This window comes from Chlamydotis macqueenii, chromosome 6 (genome assembly GCF_036417535.1).
Source record: "Chlamydotis macqueenii isolate bChlMac1 chromosome 6, bChlMac1.mat, whole genome shotgun sequence".
NCBI lineage: Eukaryota > Metazoa > Chordata > Aves > Otidiformes > Otididae > Chlamydotis > Chlamydotis macqueenii.
Window position 1 is genome coordinate 45,357,659 of NC_141561.1, and position 15,864 is coordinate 45,373,522.

The following is a 15,864-nucleotide window of genomic DNA, read 5'->3' on the forward strand; positions in this document are numbered from 1 at the left end:
TCATAGTCTTTCCCCTCCTCCATCACGTTGTTCCGTCATGGCTACTCCTTCTTTCATAAGCCTTCCTGTGATATGGTGGAACACCTCTGTATCTGTTAACGTTCCCCCGCTCTCGTCCCCCTTCAGGTACAGTCCGTTCAGTGGGAGTCCGACCTCTAAACCCTGGGGACCTCGATCGTGAACGGTATCTTCTGTAGGGGGGTGACCTTGATCTGAAATGGCGAGAGCCACGTGACCTTGACCTGGCACGAGAGTTACGGCTCTTCCCTTTGCCTCTTCTTGGATGAGGTGGTGATCGCAGGTAGGAACGGGAACGGGAATGGCTAAGTGATCGAGAGGAGGAGTTAGTGCGGGAGGAACTTGATCTTGAATTGGAGTAGCTGAAAGAGTAAGATGAAGCAAGATGAGGAGACTTGGATCTTAAAAAAACCACAGCACACACAAAAAATAGATGATGTTAATTCAAAACAGTCACTCTCCCCAGTTCTTTACCTCCCAAATTTGGTTTGGTTTCTTTACCTCTCCACAACTGCTGCTTTGTCAGTGGAAAAGCAAACAGGAAGGGTCAGTGTATGTATGGTCTGTCCCATGAACGACCATAGCTGTTGACTGATTTAAACTGGTGCATACTGGCCGCTACTGGTATGTGAACGTGCACATTTTTCACTGCTCCACAACTACATCCAGTGCAAATCAGTTGTGTTGCAGTAAGATAGAAAAAGAGCAAGTCCTAACGGCTACAGGGCAGTAACAAACACCAAGAAAACGTGATTTAGCCTGGAGACAGTAAAGCTCAACTCTAAAAGGCCAGCTTAGTCTACTTCGCTTCATACTTAGGTGGTGCTTGGAACGGGGTGAAAAATACTTGTCCTGCAATCCTACATACAGGGCTATTTGATCAACACTTCTAGCCAGGTGTCCCAGCAAAATCTGGCACATACCTCTCGCTCTGACCAAGGACAGCGATCGCATTTCAAGCAAAATCATATCGTAACGCTTCTACACTCCGCCTCTCGTCATACGACTCCATGCCATTACTCTAGGAAAGACCCTGACAGCATGACTAAGAGAGAGTCCCGGTTAAAATCTCTCCATGTATCCACAGGAGATACAGAAAAGAGGAAATCCTTCTAGACAATCTGCTTCTCCTTCACGGAGGAACCGAGAGGAAACGGCCTTAAGCTGCACCAGGGGAGGTTTAGATTGGATATCAGGAAAAATCTCTTCACCAAAGGGTGGTCAGGCACTGGAACCGGCTGCCCGGGGAAGTGGTTGAGTCACCATCCCTGAAGTTGTCCTAAAATAACAGTGTGGAATTTTCCAATCATTTGCTCCAGCAGTATTGGCTAAGTTGTTAAAGGAATCATGTCGGAGGCCAATTTCTATTGGGAAATCAATTTCTACAGCCCTGTTCAGCCAGCAATCAAAAGCCTGGCTTTCCACCTGATCCTTTAATTAGATTTAGTTTTTATATGTAATTATGGTTTGCTCAAAATTATTCATTGTTTAAAGTCCTCCTTTCAATCATGTAGCAGGTTTTTTTTTTTAAATAATCTTACTGCAAGCACAGAACCCCTTTGTTAAAGCCAAGTCCAATTAAGCCATTTAAAAATTAATTACCACCTGTATTTTCCACAGCTCTCTGCGCATACGTATTCCATTATAAATCAGCTGCTGTATAAGTGATGTGTTACGGCCTCATTTAACAGGTGACAAGTAGTCACCTACTGCATTTCTGTAGAACACTTACCGTTCCCAGCCCGGTCTGGCACCTGAGCAGTGAACTGCAGTGGCTCTCATGGGGTGACCTTTTGGAGTGGGGAGAGGGAAAAGGGAAAAAAAATCCCATTCAGTTTATCTGAAGATTTTTTTATTTAAGAAATTCTGAAGTTCCTGTCACTTACCAGCTGTGGGTATGGGCTGTCCTGGGGGGCCCAGCAGACTCGGCAGTGCTGGCTGTCTCAGTGCAGGAGCCTGACAGCCCTTGTGAATACAAGCAAGAGTTGCAAAATAAGCTCTACTGAAATACAAGACTCGCTGCTTGTGTTGACATAAAACTGAGCTTCTCTTCCAACACACTGCCGACGGACAGCGAGGAAGATGTAGCGAGTTCAGCAGCACTCACCAGAGCAGCAGGAGGGGTAACAGCCAGGAGTGGTGGTGGAGGTGGTGGCAGTGGCGGCGGCTGCTGCTGTGGCTCCCAAATCTGCGCACAGCGCCTTTTTGTGTAGCCAGTTCCGTTGCTGAAGCTGTTCACAGCCTAGAGGCAGAGAAACATTTACAAAGAGGTGACAGGAAACTTCAGGAGATGTACGAAGAAAGGCCTCCACAGGGTACAACCCCTTGTGTATTCCTGTCCGTGCTATCAGCCCTACAATAAATCAACACACAGAGGTGTGAACAGATGGCATTAAACACCGGTATCAATGACTGGCAACGCAGAGTCTCTGTCTTTGAGGGCCTTCACTGTTAACACCAAACTTGAAAGGGAGGCAATCCTGTTAAACAACAGCGGGACCTGAATTTGCCCCATGGCCTCCACAGCGTTGTGAGCTTCTGTAACAGCAGATCATGTACTTGAGCAGGTGTCGTAGTTCAGCCCCGATCGGACCAGACTACGCAGTCTCTCTCTCACTCCCCCCACCTTCCAAGAAAACAGGGAGAGAAAATATAAGGAAAAACGGCTCGAGGTTTGAGATAAGGACAGGGAGAAATCCTTAAAGTTACCGTCACGGGCAAAACAGACTCGACTTGGGGAAAACTATTCATTTATTACTACAAACAGCAGGAGAATGAGACAGAGAACAAGATAACCTCCCCCCACCCCAAGCTTAACATTATCTCTACCACCTTCCCCCCCCCGAGCGGGAATGGGGGTTGCGGTCAGTTCATCATACGTTGTTTTACGCCGCTGCTTCGTGGTCGGGGGAAGAACTCCTCACATTCCTCCCCTGCTCCATCGTGGGGTCCCTCCCACGGGCCACAGTCCTTCGTGGAACTGCTCCGGCGTGGGTCATCTCTTCCACGGGTGCAGTCCCTCTAGAACAGCTGTCCCAGTGGGCCCTCCACGGGCCACAGCTGCCTTCAGGCATCCACCTCCCCCGGTACGGGGTCCTTCACGGGCTCCAAGTGGATCTCTGCTCCTCCGTGGACCTCCATGGGCTGCAGGGGAGCAACCTGCTCCACCATGGTCGTCACCACAGGCTGCAGGGGAATCTTGGCCAGGAGCTGCATTACTCCTCCCCCTCCTTCTGAACTGACCTTGGCGTCTGCAGCCATTCCTCACAACAGGCTGGCAGACGCCTCTCAGGATCCTTTTTCCATCTTATTCACTTCTCCTCTCCTCTCCACTTCTTGCAGCTGGGCTGGACCGAGTCGGGCCCAGTCGGCTGCCTGGCGAGAGGCCAGAGGGTGAGGCCTGCAAGGCCCATGAGGCCTGTGCCTCCCCCTCTGCGCCTCTGCCCCCGCTCAGCTTCTTCACATCTTCTCTTCTCTCTCTTTTTTTTCTGTTTTCCCCTTCTTAAATACGTTATCGCAGAGGTGTTATCATGAGACATTCTGCTACCAATCGGCTCGGCCTTGGCCAGCAGCAGGTCCGCCCTAGGCCTTGCCAAGTCCCCTGAACAAAGGGCAGCGACTTCTAGCAGTTTCCTACAGACGCTAGCACCTTAGGCCCCCCCTCACTAAACAAAACCACGACAGCAGGAAACTGAGCCGTATTCAATCCAGCCCTGCTTAAGGCCGTGTCAGTGAATGCTTCCTTCCCTGCCAGCTGTTTGCAAGTAGACTTTTCTGACAATCAGTTTACGGAAAAGTCATCATGTTACCTGGCGTAGGAACCTGTTGGCAACTAATGCATCTGGAGAAACGTCTGTCTGGTGACACGTTGGGCAGGTGTGTTCCTCAGATTCCAGCAGCGCTGTTCTAATGCCTGTGAAGAATTAGAATCATCAACACAGATTTTAGCCCAACCAAGGACATTTTGAGAGTTCTAATCAATGATAAAAAGACATCTCTGATTAATGGGTGAATGCGGTCTTGAATGGAGAGCATGGAGCTCTAATTGTCCAACAGTGTACAAAATGTCTAGTACGAAGCAAATACCTGTACGGTTTTGATATTTCACTGTTGTAACATTGGAAGCTGTGGCGAAGGCTCTGTCCTGGTGTTTTGACTCGACTTTTTTCCTCCGTCCAGTACAGTGAGCAGTCCCCAAGCTCAAGGGGTGGCCGGAAAGTTTTGCCTGGTGGTCAGTTCTGCTCGCCTGCCCCTGGGTGCTCCCCTGCATTATTGACATAAATAAAAACTCTGTGGTCTACCGAAAAGAAGTTTTTGTGCGCCAAGAGGAGAAAATAAAAGGTGGAGCCCAGAGAAAGGGGAGCGGAACAGAGGCAGAGGGAGGGAAGTAGGGGGTGGTAGGAGAAGAAATCAGAGTTGTTTTCAGTCAGAAGCACAAAGGAAAAAAGGAAGGAATCTGAAGAACAGAAACCCCGCGCACCGTCACCAGCCCTGGCTGCACAGCGGCGCCCACAGGGCCGGTCCCATGCCGCTGCCCGGGGAAGAGGCAGCTCCCCAGCCCTCCAGCTGCGGCCTCACCTGCTCCCACTCACCCCAGGGGAGCGCTACCCCGCGACGGCCGGCGAGGCCGCCCCGCCGGAGAGACTGGCAGAGCCGCCCCTCCATCCTGAGCGAGAGGGCAGGACCCATGTCTCCTGCAGCACTCAGGGATGTGAGCGACAGTGGGGGCCCGGCCCCACGCCCCGACCCAGAGGGAGGGCAGAGACACTGCCACAGCCCTGGGGCTGGGGGGGCTCTCCCCACCCACCGCCGGCTTCGCAAGATCCCCAGTGCTGGCTCCACGCTCGCCCCCGACACAAGCCCCAGCTCCGAAGGCATGAGGTGCCTGCCGAAGTCTGCGGGCAGAAGCTCAGGCTCACCTTTTTGGCAGAGAGTGCCGGCTTCTTGGCCCGCGGTGGTGACGCGGTGCTGCTCAGGTCCAGAGCAGCGCTGGCCCACAGGGACCGACTCACATTTGCTGAGGGGGCACTTTGGGGTGCAGCTGGCCTGGTGCCGGGGCCAGCAGGGAGGGGCAGTTTGGGCCACGGGGACTCAGCGGGCCGCTTCAGCGGAGCAGTGCTGTTTGGCAGCTTCGTCCCCATCCTGAACGTGCCGCGGGCCACAGGGCCTCCCACCTCCTCCAGCCCTGGCAGCTTCCTCCCCGGCAGCACGCCTGGTCTCTAGACAGAGAGAGAGAGAGAGAAGTTCAGAGAGGAGAGAGTTGGAGGCAGCCAGGACACAGAGCCACACTGCCCTCCCCATCTCTCCCCAGGCCCACACAGGATCCCTCCTGCAAACCCTCCTCCCTCGCGCCTGCCCCTTCGGAGCCGCGCGCCTGCCTCCCCGCCAAGCTGCAGCCCACCCGCCCGCGCAGAGCAGACGGGGGGCAGCAGCTGCCAGCTCCCGGGAGCGCTGGCCGAGAGCAGCCCTCAGGACTCACCGGGCCCAGCAGCGGGGAAGACACCGTTTTCCTGACCCGACCGCAGATGGCGCCGGTGCGGCCAGGCCGGCCGGAGGCAGCTTTGGCCAATGGCCCCTCTGGGCTCTTCTTGGGGCTGGGGATTCTGGCAAAGGCAGAGCAGCGCACGCATTAACTGCGAGGGTTTGCGTGATCGTAATGCTCTCGCCAGAGATGCACGCAACAACAGGAGCCAGGAGCTCCGAGGAGGTGAGGGGCTCTTGCCCTGCACAAGGTCACGGCACGGGGCTGGACCTCTCCCTGCCACCCTCCTCCCAGCCAGCGCGTGCGCACGGGCATGGGGCTACGTGGGCCCAGCTCCTTCCAACAGGCAGGCACGTGCTACCAGCCCTGTCCCAGATGCTGAGAGCAGGGGACAGGGGCCGGGAGACACCGGGCGCTCTCACCTCCGGTAGAACAGCAGGTAGGCCTGCTGGGCCAGGACCACTGAGATGTTGCTGGGGCGGACCAGGTCATCGTCCATTTGGTACCACTGCCCGTTGCTGGCCTGCGGAAGGAGAAGAGAGAAGGGGGTCGGGCTGTGTCCGGGGACCCTCCTGGCCTGAAGAGCAGCAGGAACAGCGCCCGCCAGCAGAGCCCCTCCCCCCAAAACCCACAGGCGGCCCAGGGCAGGCAAGGGGACTCTGCGAGAGCAGACCTCCACGCTTCTGTGGCAGAGCACAGCCTGCACCCCCCACCCACTGCTCCACACCACTCCATCTGCTGAGCACCCTCCTTCCTGTGCCTGACAGGGACCCACCAGCGGCCAGCAGCCCCCAGCCCAGACTGGAGCCAAGAGAGCGCCGCGGGCTCACCTTCACGTGGCAGTAGTAGTGCCCTGACTGGCTGCTGGTCCCAGCGTGCACCAGCACGGCATAGAGCCCATACACAACAGGATCCCCGTTCTCCTGGGACATGTAAGGGCGGACGTTCAGGAGCTGGGGATACGGCACGTTCTGCGGAGAGAGGACACCTTGGGAGCCTGCACAGCAGATGGCTTTCTTGCTACAGCAAGAGCAGCTCAGTGGTCCTACGCGTCCCATCGCTCGAGGGAGGGGGACGCGCTCTCCCCAGGCAGAGGTCACGCTGAGGAAGATGCCGGAATGAGCCAAGCTCCCCCCGCACCACACAGCTGGGGAGGGGCTGCAGGACTGCAGCAGAGCTCACGCTGTGCACAGGAACCCCTCCCACCCTGCCCTGGGCAGCGGGGCCTGGGGCCAGGAGACAGCCCCTTATCGGCGTTGCCAAGCACTCACCTTTGTGATTTTGCCTCCACCAGCAACGCGTTTCAGCTTGAGCACAAGAATGTTGGAGGCTCGGTGGATGGTGACGCCTTCGCTTCCTGAGACTTCATGCTTGCACCTGGAGAGGAAGAGCTGGAGCTGTGTTCCACCACCCAGATGATTGCCAGCCCTGGCCAAGCGGCAAACCCCACAGAAACGACCCTGACGACCCCAAGCACCGCTCCAGGGCAGCTGCTCACGGCCACGTCTGCTGGCCCACGTCCTGCTCACGAGGGGAGGGAGCTGAGGAGTGGCGGGCTTCATCGCAGGCTTCAGTGGCCACGTACTTCATGGTGTGGCCATGGAGCAGGTAGAGGAGCCCTCCCGTAGAGCGACAGGCTTTCCACCTGCTTCCCACCAGCACACCCGCGGGCCCCTTCCCGCCCACAGCCCCACACACTCACTTGGCACATGTGTAGGCGTTCTCCCCGCGCAGCACAGCCGGCCTCACAAACTGCTCCAGCGCCTGCTCGAGGTTTGCGGCTTGCTGCAAGGACAGAGCAGAGGTCAGGGCACGAGCGGCCTGTCCACACGACAGACCAGCTCCCTGCCGAGACGCTGGCCCCAAGACAGAACCCAGAACATGAGCACAGGGCCACGGACGGCGCCAAACCTGTGAGCCGGCCACCAGCTAGCCGCTGGCCAGCATGCCGTGAGGGACGGCCCCACTGCCCCTCACCACCACAGAGCCCCGGCGGAGGAGTCGTGGCTCACGCTCAGGCAACGGGCGCTGCTCTGCCCGGCACAGAAGGCAGCGCAACAACGGAAGCTGCTTCCCCCTGGCCTGCAGCGTGCCTTGGCACTGGCAGGTGAAGGAGCCTTGAGAGCAGGCACGGGGCAGCTGCAGGAACATCCCCGCGAGAGCAGAGCTCCTCCCCGTCCCCGACCCTGCCGCACTACCTCGATCTCCAGCGTCAGGTCCAGGTACGGGTCATAGGTGTCCGAGACGCCCTTGCACAGCGAGCACTTCACTGCGACAGAAAGAGGAGTGAGCACAGCCTGGCACCACACCTGCACCCGCCACCAGCCCAGCGCAGCGCAGGCAGCTGCAGTATTCCTGCTCTGCGGGTGTGGGCTCTGGGATGGCAGCACCGCGATTCACAGCCTGGCAAGGAGGAAGGCTGGCAATTCCACGGTGCGCTGGGACAGCAAGTGCTGCTGGAAAGCTGGCAACACAGGTTCCTTTGCTGGTGGCAGCGAGCCGGGGACCCGCAGCCAACAGCCTTTTCCATGGCCGCCACAGGGGCCACCACCCACTGCTGCCGCAAGACTGAGCAACTGCAGACACCCAGCTGTGGGGAATTTGCACAGCTCAGCAATCTTCCCAAAGATTTGTACTGCAAGGCTGTCAGGGAAGCAGCAGCGCTGAGAGTCACAGGCCCAGGACCTGGCGGCCAGCACTCACCACGGGACCGCAGGTAGCCGCCAAAGATCTGGTGAACCAGCGTCGTGGCCTGGGTCTGGCGATCCAACCTAGAGACAGCAGCACCAGATCACGCACCACCCCTCCACAACGGCCGCCCCCGCCGGACACCGCTGTCTTCTCAGCGCAGCTCCCCTGCGCGCTCCGGCCAGCCAAGGGGCTGCAGAGCTGCGGGAGCAGAGGGAAGTCGCAGCCTCTGCCAGGCTGCCCTCCCAGTGCCGGGGCTCACAGGGTGACACCGGGCTCCCACGCGCACCTTCCTCTAGAAGGAGCAGAAACTCCTGGCCGCAGCTCAGAGCTGGGCGCTGCACACAGAGGCCACGCAGGCTGCCCGGGACAGAGGGCCCAGGGGAAAGCTGCTCTCTCGCAGCCACAGAGCTGGGGCTGCCCTAGCAAGCACGCCTGCATTCCTCAACCACTGGGACAGCATCCAAACCCGTAGCAGCCTCAGCATTTGGGGACAGGAGCGCAGCTGTGCTGGGGCAGAGGGGTCAGGAGAAGGGAGAAGGCAGAGCTGTGTCACAGAGGGGCAGAGGGGGGCCATGCACCCCCAGGCCCCTGGAGGCAGCACCTCCCTCTAGGAGTCCCAAGTGGGGGACACGCTCACCCTACCGTCCCCTCCCACGGGCGCAGGGGACCAGCGAGGGGGCAGCGCAGAAGAGCAGCCGTGGGCCGTCAGAGGCCCCACATACCTGCTAGAGCCATTCAGGCAGGCCTTCTGCATGGCATCAAGGGTGCAACGCAAGAAGTAGTGCGCGTCCCCCTGCATGCCGAACTGGATGTACTGGGCAATCCCTGCAGGAGAGGGAGAAATCAGCCCCAGCACGTGATGCAACAGATGCTGGCCCTCCCTCGGGGCAGGGACTCGGGGTCTGAGCCCCCTCAACCCAAACCACACGACAGACTCATGCCGGCCGCGGAGGAAGCTCCACACAGCCCCCGGCAGGCTCCGTGAGTCACCTCTGAAGAGCCGTCTGCCAAGACCCGCCCCGATCTCAAAGGTTCTGCTCCCGCCTTAGGCACCGCGCTCCTGCACGGTGACGGGAGGGGAGGGAAGGGCAGCCATCCTTACGCTTGAGGCTCTGGATGACAGACACTGGCTTTATTGCTGTGCCGCTGCTGGAAAAAGCCTGGATTGTGTGCTTCTCCATAACACACAGCATGCAAAAGCCTCTTCGCTGGCCTGCAGCAGGAGAGAACACAGGACGTCGGGACAAACCCCGGAGAGATGGAGGCAGGACAGGGGGCAGGGGACCTCCGGTCCAACACAGCTCAGCCGCGCTCAGTTTTCCCTAGGAGCTCTGTGCTCCGGTGCAGCTCGGGGGCATCCCGGGTGCACAGGGACCACCACACGCCACCCCAGCTGGCGCAGCCCGAGTCACAGTACCAGCCAGCGCAACCCCCCCAGACGAGACACTGTCCACGTGGACGGAAAACAGGTCACAGGGACGCGCTGGAGGAGCCCAGCGCTCGGCCCTGAGGGGCAGATCCCAGCAGAGCCCTACGCACAGGGCTGCGAGCCCCGCGTGCTCCCCTTGGGCACAGCTGGGAGCGGTGCCCGCCGGACTCCCTTTCAAAGCCCCCCAGCAACAGCAGCTGCTGCCTGCACGCAGCCTTGGGCCCTGCCCTCACGCGCTCCCCGCAGGCAGGGGCTGTGTGGGACCCCCAGCTCAGCCCCCAGGAAGCCAGCAGACCCCCTTGGACCCATCTCAGTCCTGGCTACGCCCAGCAGAGACAAAGTCTCCGCGGACACAAGGATGACCTCTGGACGGAGAAACAGGCAAGGAGGGAGCAGAGCAGGCGCATCCCGACACCCGCACGGCCCTGGCCAGAGCCACGCACAGAGGTGCTGAGCGCAGCGCCGGGAGCAGGACAGGCGGGCACTCCTCCTCCCCTGCCGCCCGCCGAGCCGGGCCTCCCCACTCACAGGTCTGGCTGTGCTCCCTGGAGAGCAGGTAGTTGGCGAGCGGCGGCGTGTGGGTCAGGCACTGCAGGCCGGCGTTGAGGAAGCAGGTGTTCCCCACGTTGTGCAGCCCGGCGCCGACTGGGTACATCTGCTCCCACTTCATGGAGAGGCGCTCCGCAGGGAAGAGCACCTTCTGGGGTGCGGGGATGCCATCTCCCATGCTCCCCAACTCACGGCCGCTGCCTGCGGGGAGAGGGGCGGTGAGCCGCAGGGCTGTGAGCGCGGGGAGGCTCCCCCTCGCCCTCTCTGCCTACCCTGCTTGCCGGGCAGCCCCTCCTCGGGGCCGCGCTGGCCGTCAGCGGCCTCAGCCTGGGGGCCGAGCAGCGGGTACTTGCCCCGCAGCCGCTCCCACGGACAGGAGGAGCCGCGGCTGGTGGGCTCCAACTCCATCTCCTGCAGCTTCTCCAAGGAGGCAGCCAGCAGCCCACCCAGCTCCCCCTCCTCGCCCGCCTCCCTGCGGCCCAGCTTCAGCGCCTCCTCCATCTTCCTCCCGGTCAGGGTGATCCAGTCCAGTGGCCCTGGCTGCACAGCCAGCAGACAGGTGACCGGGCGTGGCCGGACTGTTCTGTTTGGTTCCGCTCGTGGCGCCAGGCAGCGTCTTGTCGGGGCAACGGAACGTGGCCTAGAACCACCGCTGGCCCAGCCCCTCTGCTTGGTGCCCCTAAAGCCCTGGCGGAACGCTGAGGCCAGGGCACCGCAGTCGCCGTAGCCACCAAACACACCGGCCTGGCAGCGCTGTGTGCCAGACAGGGAGCGGAGGCCGAGCCGGGGCTGCGTGCCCCAACTCAGAGCAGAGCCCACGGCCCTGTGTGCTGCGGTAGGCGCCGCTGCCGAGGACACACCGCCTTGCCCTCACCATGTCCTGCCTGCACTATAAGTTCTCCTCCAGCCTCAAGTACCACACGCTCATCTTCAACGGCCTGCACATCTCCCTGCGCGACCTCAAGCGCCAGATCATGGCCCGGGAGAAGCTGAAGGCACCCAACAGCGACCTGCAGATCACCAACGCCCAGACCAAAGAAGGTGCGTGGGGGCGGCGGGCGCGGGGTGGGAAGCGACAATGGGAGTCGCCCTCCATCCCTAGCTGGGACTTGTGCTGGGAGCCCCACAGAGCTGTTCCTTCCTCGCGGCTCTTCTGACAACCACCGCCAGAGCTGTGTTTCAGCCACACAGCCAGGCTACAAGTGCCCGCGCTTCATGTGCAACGTGGAGAGCTCACTAAGGTTTTGCTTTCCGGGAATTCTTCAGGGAAAATGATACGGAAATGTGGGAGGATATCTGATAAGAACAGGCTTGCCAGATTTCTTTGAAATCTGCTGGAGGAAGCTGAACGGGATGGCAATGGAACAGGTGGCTGACTTGAAGAAAAACAGCGGGTTTGGTCACTTAGCTTTGCCTTCAACTTCTTGTACGCCGCGGCACTGGAAAACTGGTTCTGTGGCTGTTGCAGAAACTGCTCCCCAGCAACATTTTGGGTCAAGAGTGCAGCTGTGAGTTGGAATCTCAGCAGAGCCCTTAAAAGCCATCGTGCACTTGAGTGTTGGCTGCCTCTGAAGGACAGTTTGGCATTTCTTGTTAATAGAACTGCTGCTGTACACCAGGGACACTGCCACGCAGATGCTATGGAGCATCAGTTCATCATTCATTTCTAACCGTGGGTGGTTTTTTCCCTGATAGTGCACGGTAACGGTGTCGGGCCGGTACTGAAGTTTTGCGGCAGAACATTTATGGTGAATATAAGAAAGAAGGATTCTTAGAGAAGTCATAAATTCATTTAAATCTGCTCAATGGTGCTTGATTCTTGGAGCTGATAATGGGTTTGTATTACTTAGTATGATGTTTCCGTTTGGTGATCTGCCATCTTGAGGAGCTTGAATGTGATTGGAGACTTTGGGATGGGATTTTCAGAAATAATGAGACTTGTAAATTGTTTTCACTCCTTGAACATTATTTTTTTTCCTTTAGTTCTCTGGCACCCTTACAACAGTCTTTTCTTTAGAATGTGCTCTAGAGTTTTTTTTCCTCTTCCTGATTTTTGTGTTTAAACTTAAACAGAATCGTATGTTCGCTGCAGGAAGTGTAAGTTCAGTGGCTGGACATAAAGCTCGCTGTTGATCGACAGTGAAACCATTTTCAGGAGAATGTTTGTGAGGAGACTCAACAGCACAGTATTAGGGGTCTTAGGAGGCCAGTGGATGCCATGACATATGTAGGTGGGGACACATTTCAGAAGGCTTTGGTTTTCCTGTGGTGTTGAATAAAACTGTCAAGAGCTTTTGAAAAATGTCTGATTTGCTTTAAGGGCTTTTCTGCAGAAGGGTCTCTGAATTTTGTCTTTATTTGCTAAGGTACTTTCAGCTTCACAAACGCAAGCAGGCTGAATGGCCAGCTGGCTGACACCACTCCTGTAACAGCTGGGTCTGTCTCAAACGGAGCCTTAAAACCAGAATGTTGGATGCTCATAGCCCGCGACGGAGCCCAATGATTCGCTCCAAAAGAAGAAATGTTTTGAAATGGGGCAAAGAGGTAGATTCTGTTATAGCAGGTGAGGAACAGAAGGTCAAGTTTCAGAACAAAAGTTGATGCTCATCAGTATGTTACCCCATCAAGTGTTCCTCCAACAGACATCACACCAGTTGTCCAAGGTGTGTTGCATTGTTTCTGTACGTAATCAGCCTGCAGAGAAGAAAAAGTCTCTGCTTCACTGGGTTCTGTTAAGTGTGGTGCTGCCTAAGGGTGAAGTTGAAGGAGGAATCTGCTTCGTACTTTACAGAGCATCCCTGCTGTTTAACAGCGGCAAGATCCTCCTCTAGGCAGGGTGTGTTGCATGAGTGTCAAATGTTAAAGTTGGTCTGTTAGTGACACAGATGCTTCCGGAAGCTTTCGTAAGGGTGTTTTCATGGGAAAACGCAAAAATCCCCCAGTGGTTTTCAGGGCCAAGCTAGGGAATACATTTCAGTGTAACAGGTCTGTGTGCCAAACTGTTGGTCTGTGTGCATAACGGTGACTTTCAGGTTTTCTTAATCAGCTGCAGATGCCTAAACTCACCTTCAGAAGAGGAAGGGAAAATCTAGACCAGGATCTTCTGCCTAAATGGGATGTTTGGCGCTCTTACATGTGGACATCAAGTATGGTTTTTGTGTCACTTTGTCTGTGCAGGAGTCCTGACTAAATGTGGAAACGATCTCGGAAAGAGCAAAGTGACACTTGAGTGAAGATGGCCTGCTTGTTCAGAGAACTCGAACCCTTTCCAGCTCAGTCACTGTTGCTTTCCATAATGGCAACCTAGTGACAGAAGCAATGCTAAGGTAAGCTCAAAGCAAGCGGGGTTTTAAGAGCCAGTGGGAAGAATGGTATGATGGACTCGTGTTAAGACACTAGGAAGGCAAAATGGACAAAGGCAAATGGGCAAAAGCAACTTCAGCTAGATCAGGAAAGAACCTCATGCACTGGCAGACTCTCCTTTAGTGACCTTTCAGACCATGTTGCTGTTGGCATTCAAACTCTTTTGAAAGAATCAAACAGAAATCGCTGCTTGTGTTTGATTCTCAAACCTGCAGATTTCTTGAGATGTCCTGTTAGTGTGTTGAGACGATAAAAGCGGGATCTTACATATAACATTTGGCTTTTCAATCTGTACAGGGATCCTCTGAATGCTACGGAATTGCGTATTAATGTACATTCTTACAAATTGACTGATTTTTTATTTCTGTATTGCTTTCAGAATACACAGATGATGATACCTTGATTCCGAAGAACTGCTCGGTAATTGTGAGACGAATCCCTGCTGGAGGAGTTAAAGCTCCCAGCAAAACCTCTGTCCCGTGAGTGTCCCTAAAGCATTGTATTCTTTGGTAGCGGGTGCAGTCTGTTCACTTTTTCCTGGATATTGGCGTACAGAGGCATTCAGATTTCTCTTTCCTGTTAAAGCTGCTGTTAATTTTTGTTGTGATGGGGTAGGTTTGAATGTCCCAAAGCAGACGGACATTTTTAAGCCTGCTGGGACAGTATGTTTGTCACAGGACTCCTAAATCACACCAGATCCTAGGAACTGCTGTCAGGTGACATTTCTACTCCTGTTTTCAGCCCATACAGCAGATGTAACACATTTGGTATTTTTGGTGCTGCCATGGCTAAATATGGTCAGGTGACTGATCTTTTTGCGCTAAGTACACTTGCCCTTCGCAGTGTCTAGGCCATCACTGTTCTTTCTTAGAAACTCAGTTCTGTATCTGGTGCCTGTTTGTAACACCAGGGATCTACAGCTTGGCTACAGTTACCTTCCTGGTTTGATGGCTGGTTATTTAAGAACAGGACACTGTAGCACAGATTTCCTGGTTTTGATACTTAGAGAGCAGAGGCAAAATACCTGAGGACTTCCTCTTGCCCTGTTGTGTTCTGTCCCTGGAAGTCTTGGAATAATTTGTGACAGAGTAGAATTGGGATGTTTGTGGTTGTTTTTAGTGGCACTGGATGTTCCAGGAGAGAACAGTTTATGTATATGAATAAATTCCCACATTCGCTGGGCTATCAGAACATAAGGTGCTGATGCTGAGGCTTTATAATCTGTCAAACGGCCACTTTATTGGCTCTGAGAGCTCGCCTCACGTGTGGGCAATCCTCTAACCACCCTCTCACGCTACCCTTTCCCCATCACGGCACTCCTCCATCTCTACGCGTGTTTCATGGCACCTCAGGTGGTCCCCACACCCACTCGCCCTGCACAACCCTTGGCTACCTTCCATTTTTCCCTTGAGCGTGGCAACTTCCTCCTCCAGCGTCTTCTGCTGTTTCTTGGCCTCCAGCAGCTTCTCCTCCAGAGCCAAAATTGTCTCCGATTGCTGCTTGCTTTGCTCTTCATATTTCACTATTTCCTCCTGCAGTAGCCACTTCTCTGACTCTTCCTCCTGCACAACGGTCTCCAGCTGCTCTTCCAGCAGGAGGGGAAGACGGGAGGACGGGAAGACACAAATCACTGAAAACTGACAGCAGCTCTGCTCGACCCAGCCCCCTACATACCAAGGCAAAGGCTGTCCTGGCGCCTTCCTCCTCCGACTCCGAGGCTCCTGCGCTCAGGCACGATGACCTTACCTTTCCCTTGGGAACACGCGTCCTGCAGCTGCCTCCAGCCCGGACCGTGGATCCGCAGGATCCTGCCCCGTGCCCACCGCCGCCCTACCTGCTCCTTGGCCTGCTCCAGGTCGGCTCTCAGCACCTCCTCCTTGCGCCCCACGGCCTTCAGCTGCAGAGCTTGCCTGGCGCGGTATTGTTTCAGCGTCTTCTCAGCCTGCAAGCCAAGAGCATTTGCACATCAAAGCCAGACCAGTCAAACGTGCCAGAAGCGCTTCTACCCAGACTATCTCGTGCCCACCCCTCCCTGCCCTCCGCCGCATACCCCACAGCCGGACCCTTACCTTGGCTTTCTCGGCCAGCTGCCCTCGCATGGTCTTCTGTTCCGCGCGATACTTCTGCACCTCCCCCTGCAGCCGCTCCATGTCGCGTTCCAGCTCCTTGATGCGCTGCAAGAGTCCCAGGACAGCGCAGGCTCTCACCAGAGGAGCTCGGCACTGCCTCTCCAGAGGGTTTCTCCCACCAAGCCCTACATTTTCCCCATCTGGCCCATTTCCTTTAGCCCAGAGCTTTTTCCTCTCAACGTTTTCTGCAGTCAGATTGGTTT

The 15,864-nt window shown here is 56.4% G+C and overlaps 2 protein-coding genes across 2 annotated transcripts; one reads left to right on the plus strand and one right to left on the minus strand.

Annotated features, from left to right (window-relative positions):
* LOC147600394 (ubiquitin carboxyl-terminal hydrolase 36-like) lies at window positions 1–10,670 on the minus strand. Its single transcript, XM_086751287.1, has 16 exons — window positions 10,442–10,670; window positions 10,149–10,370; window positions 9,294–9,404; window positions 8,914–9,016; window positions 8,204–8,271; window positions 7,699–7,769; window positions 7,203–7,285; window positions 6,772–6,877; window positions 6,331–6,471; window positions 5,923–6,023; window positions 5,498–5,621; window positions 5,048–5,237; window positions 4,826–4,913; window positions 4,611–4,684; window positions 2,126–2,260; window positions 1–212 (listed from the first exon to the last, which is right to left on the minus strand). The coding sequence occupies exons 1-16, from the start codon at window positions 10,668–10,670 to the stop codon at window positions 1–3; spliced, it is 2,058 nt and encodes a 685-aa protein (XP_086607413.1).
* A 374-nt stretch (window positions 10,671–11,044) lies between these two features.
* On the plus strand, window positions 11,045–14,382 carry LOC147600395 (E3 ubiquitin-protein ligase RBBP6-like). The gene is made up of 3 exons (XM_086751288.1): window positions 11,045–11,210; window positions 13,912–14,011; window positions 14,376–14,382. Exons 1-3 carry the CDS (start codon window positions 11,045–11,047, stop codon window positions 14,380–14,382), a joined length of 273 nt encoding a protein of 90 aa, XP_086607414.1.
* Window positions 14,383–15,864: the final 1,482 nt, after the last annotated feature.

Coding starts and splice junctions, on each gene's coding strand:
- LOC147600394 (XM_086751287.1), bottom strand. CDS start 10,670: ATGGAGGAGGCGCTGAAGCTGGGCCGCAGGGAGGCGGGCGAGGAGGGG. Junction 6,878..7,202: donor AACGCCTACACATGTGCCAA/GTGAGTGTGTGG, acceptor CTTCCTCTCCAG/GTGCAAGCATGAAGTCTCAG. Junction 5,238..5,497: donor CTTCCCCGCTGCTGGGCCCG/GTGAGTCCTGAG, acceptor CTCTCTGTCTAG/AGACCAGGCGTGCTGCCGGG.
- LOC147600395 (XM_086751288.1), top strand. CDS start 11,045: ATGTCCTGCCTGCACTATAAGTTCTCCTCCAGCCTCAAGTACCACACG. Junction 11,211..13,911: donor CAACGCCCAGACCAAAGAAG/GTGCGTGGGGGC, acceptor TATTGCTTTCAG/AATACACAGATGATGATACC.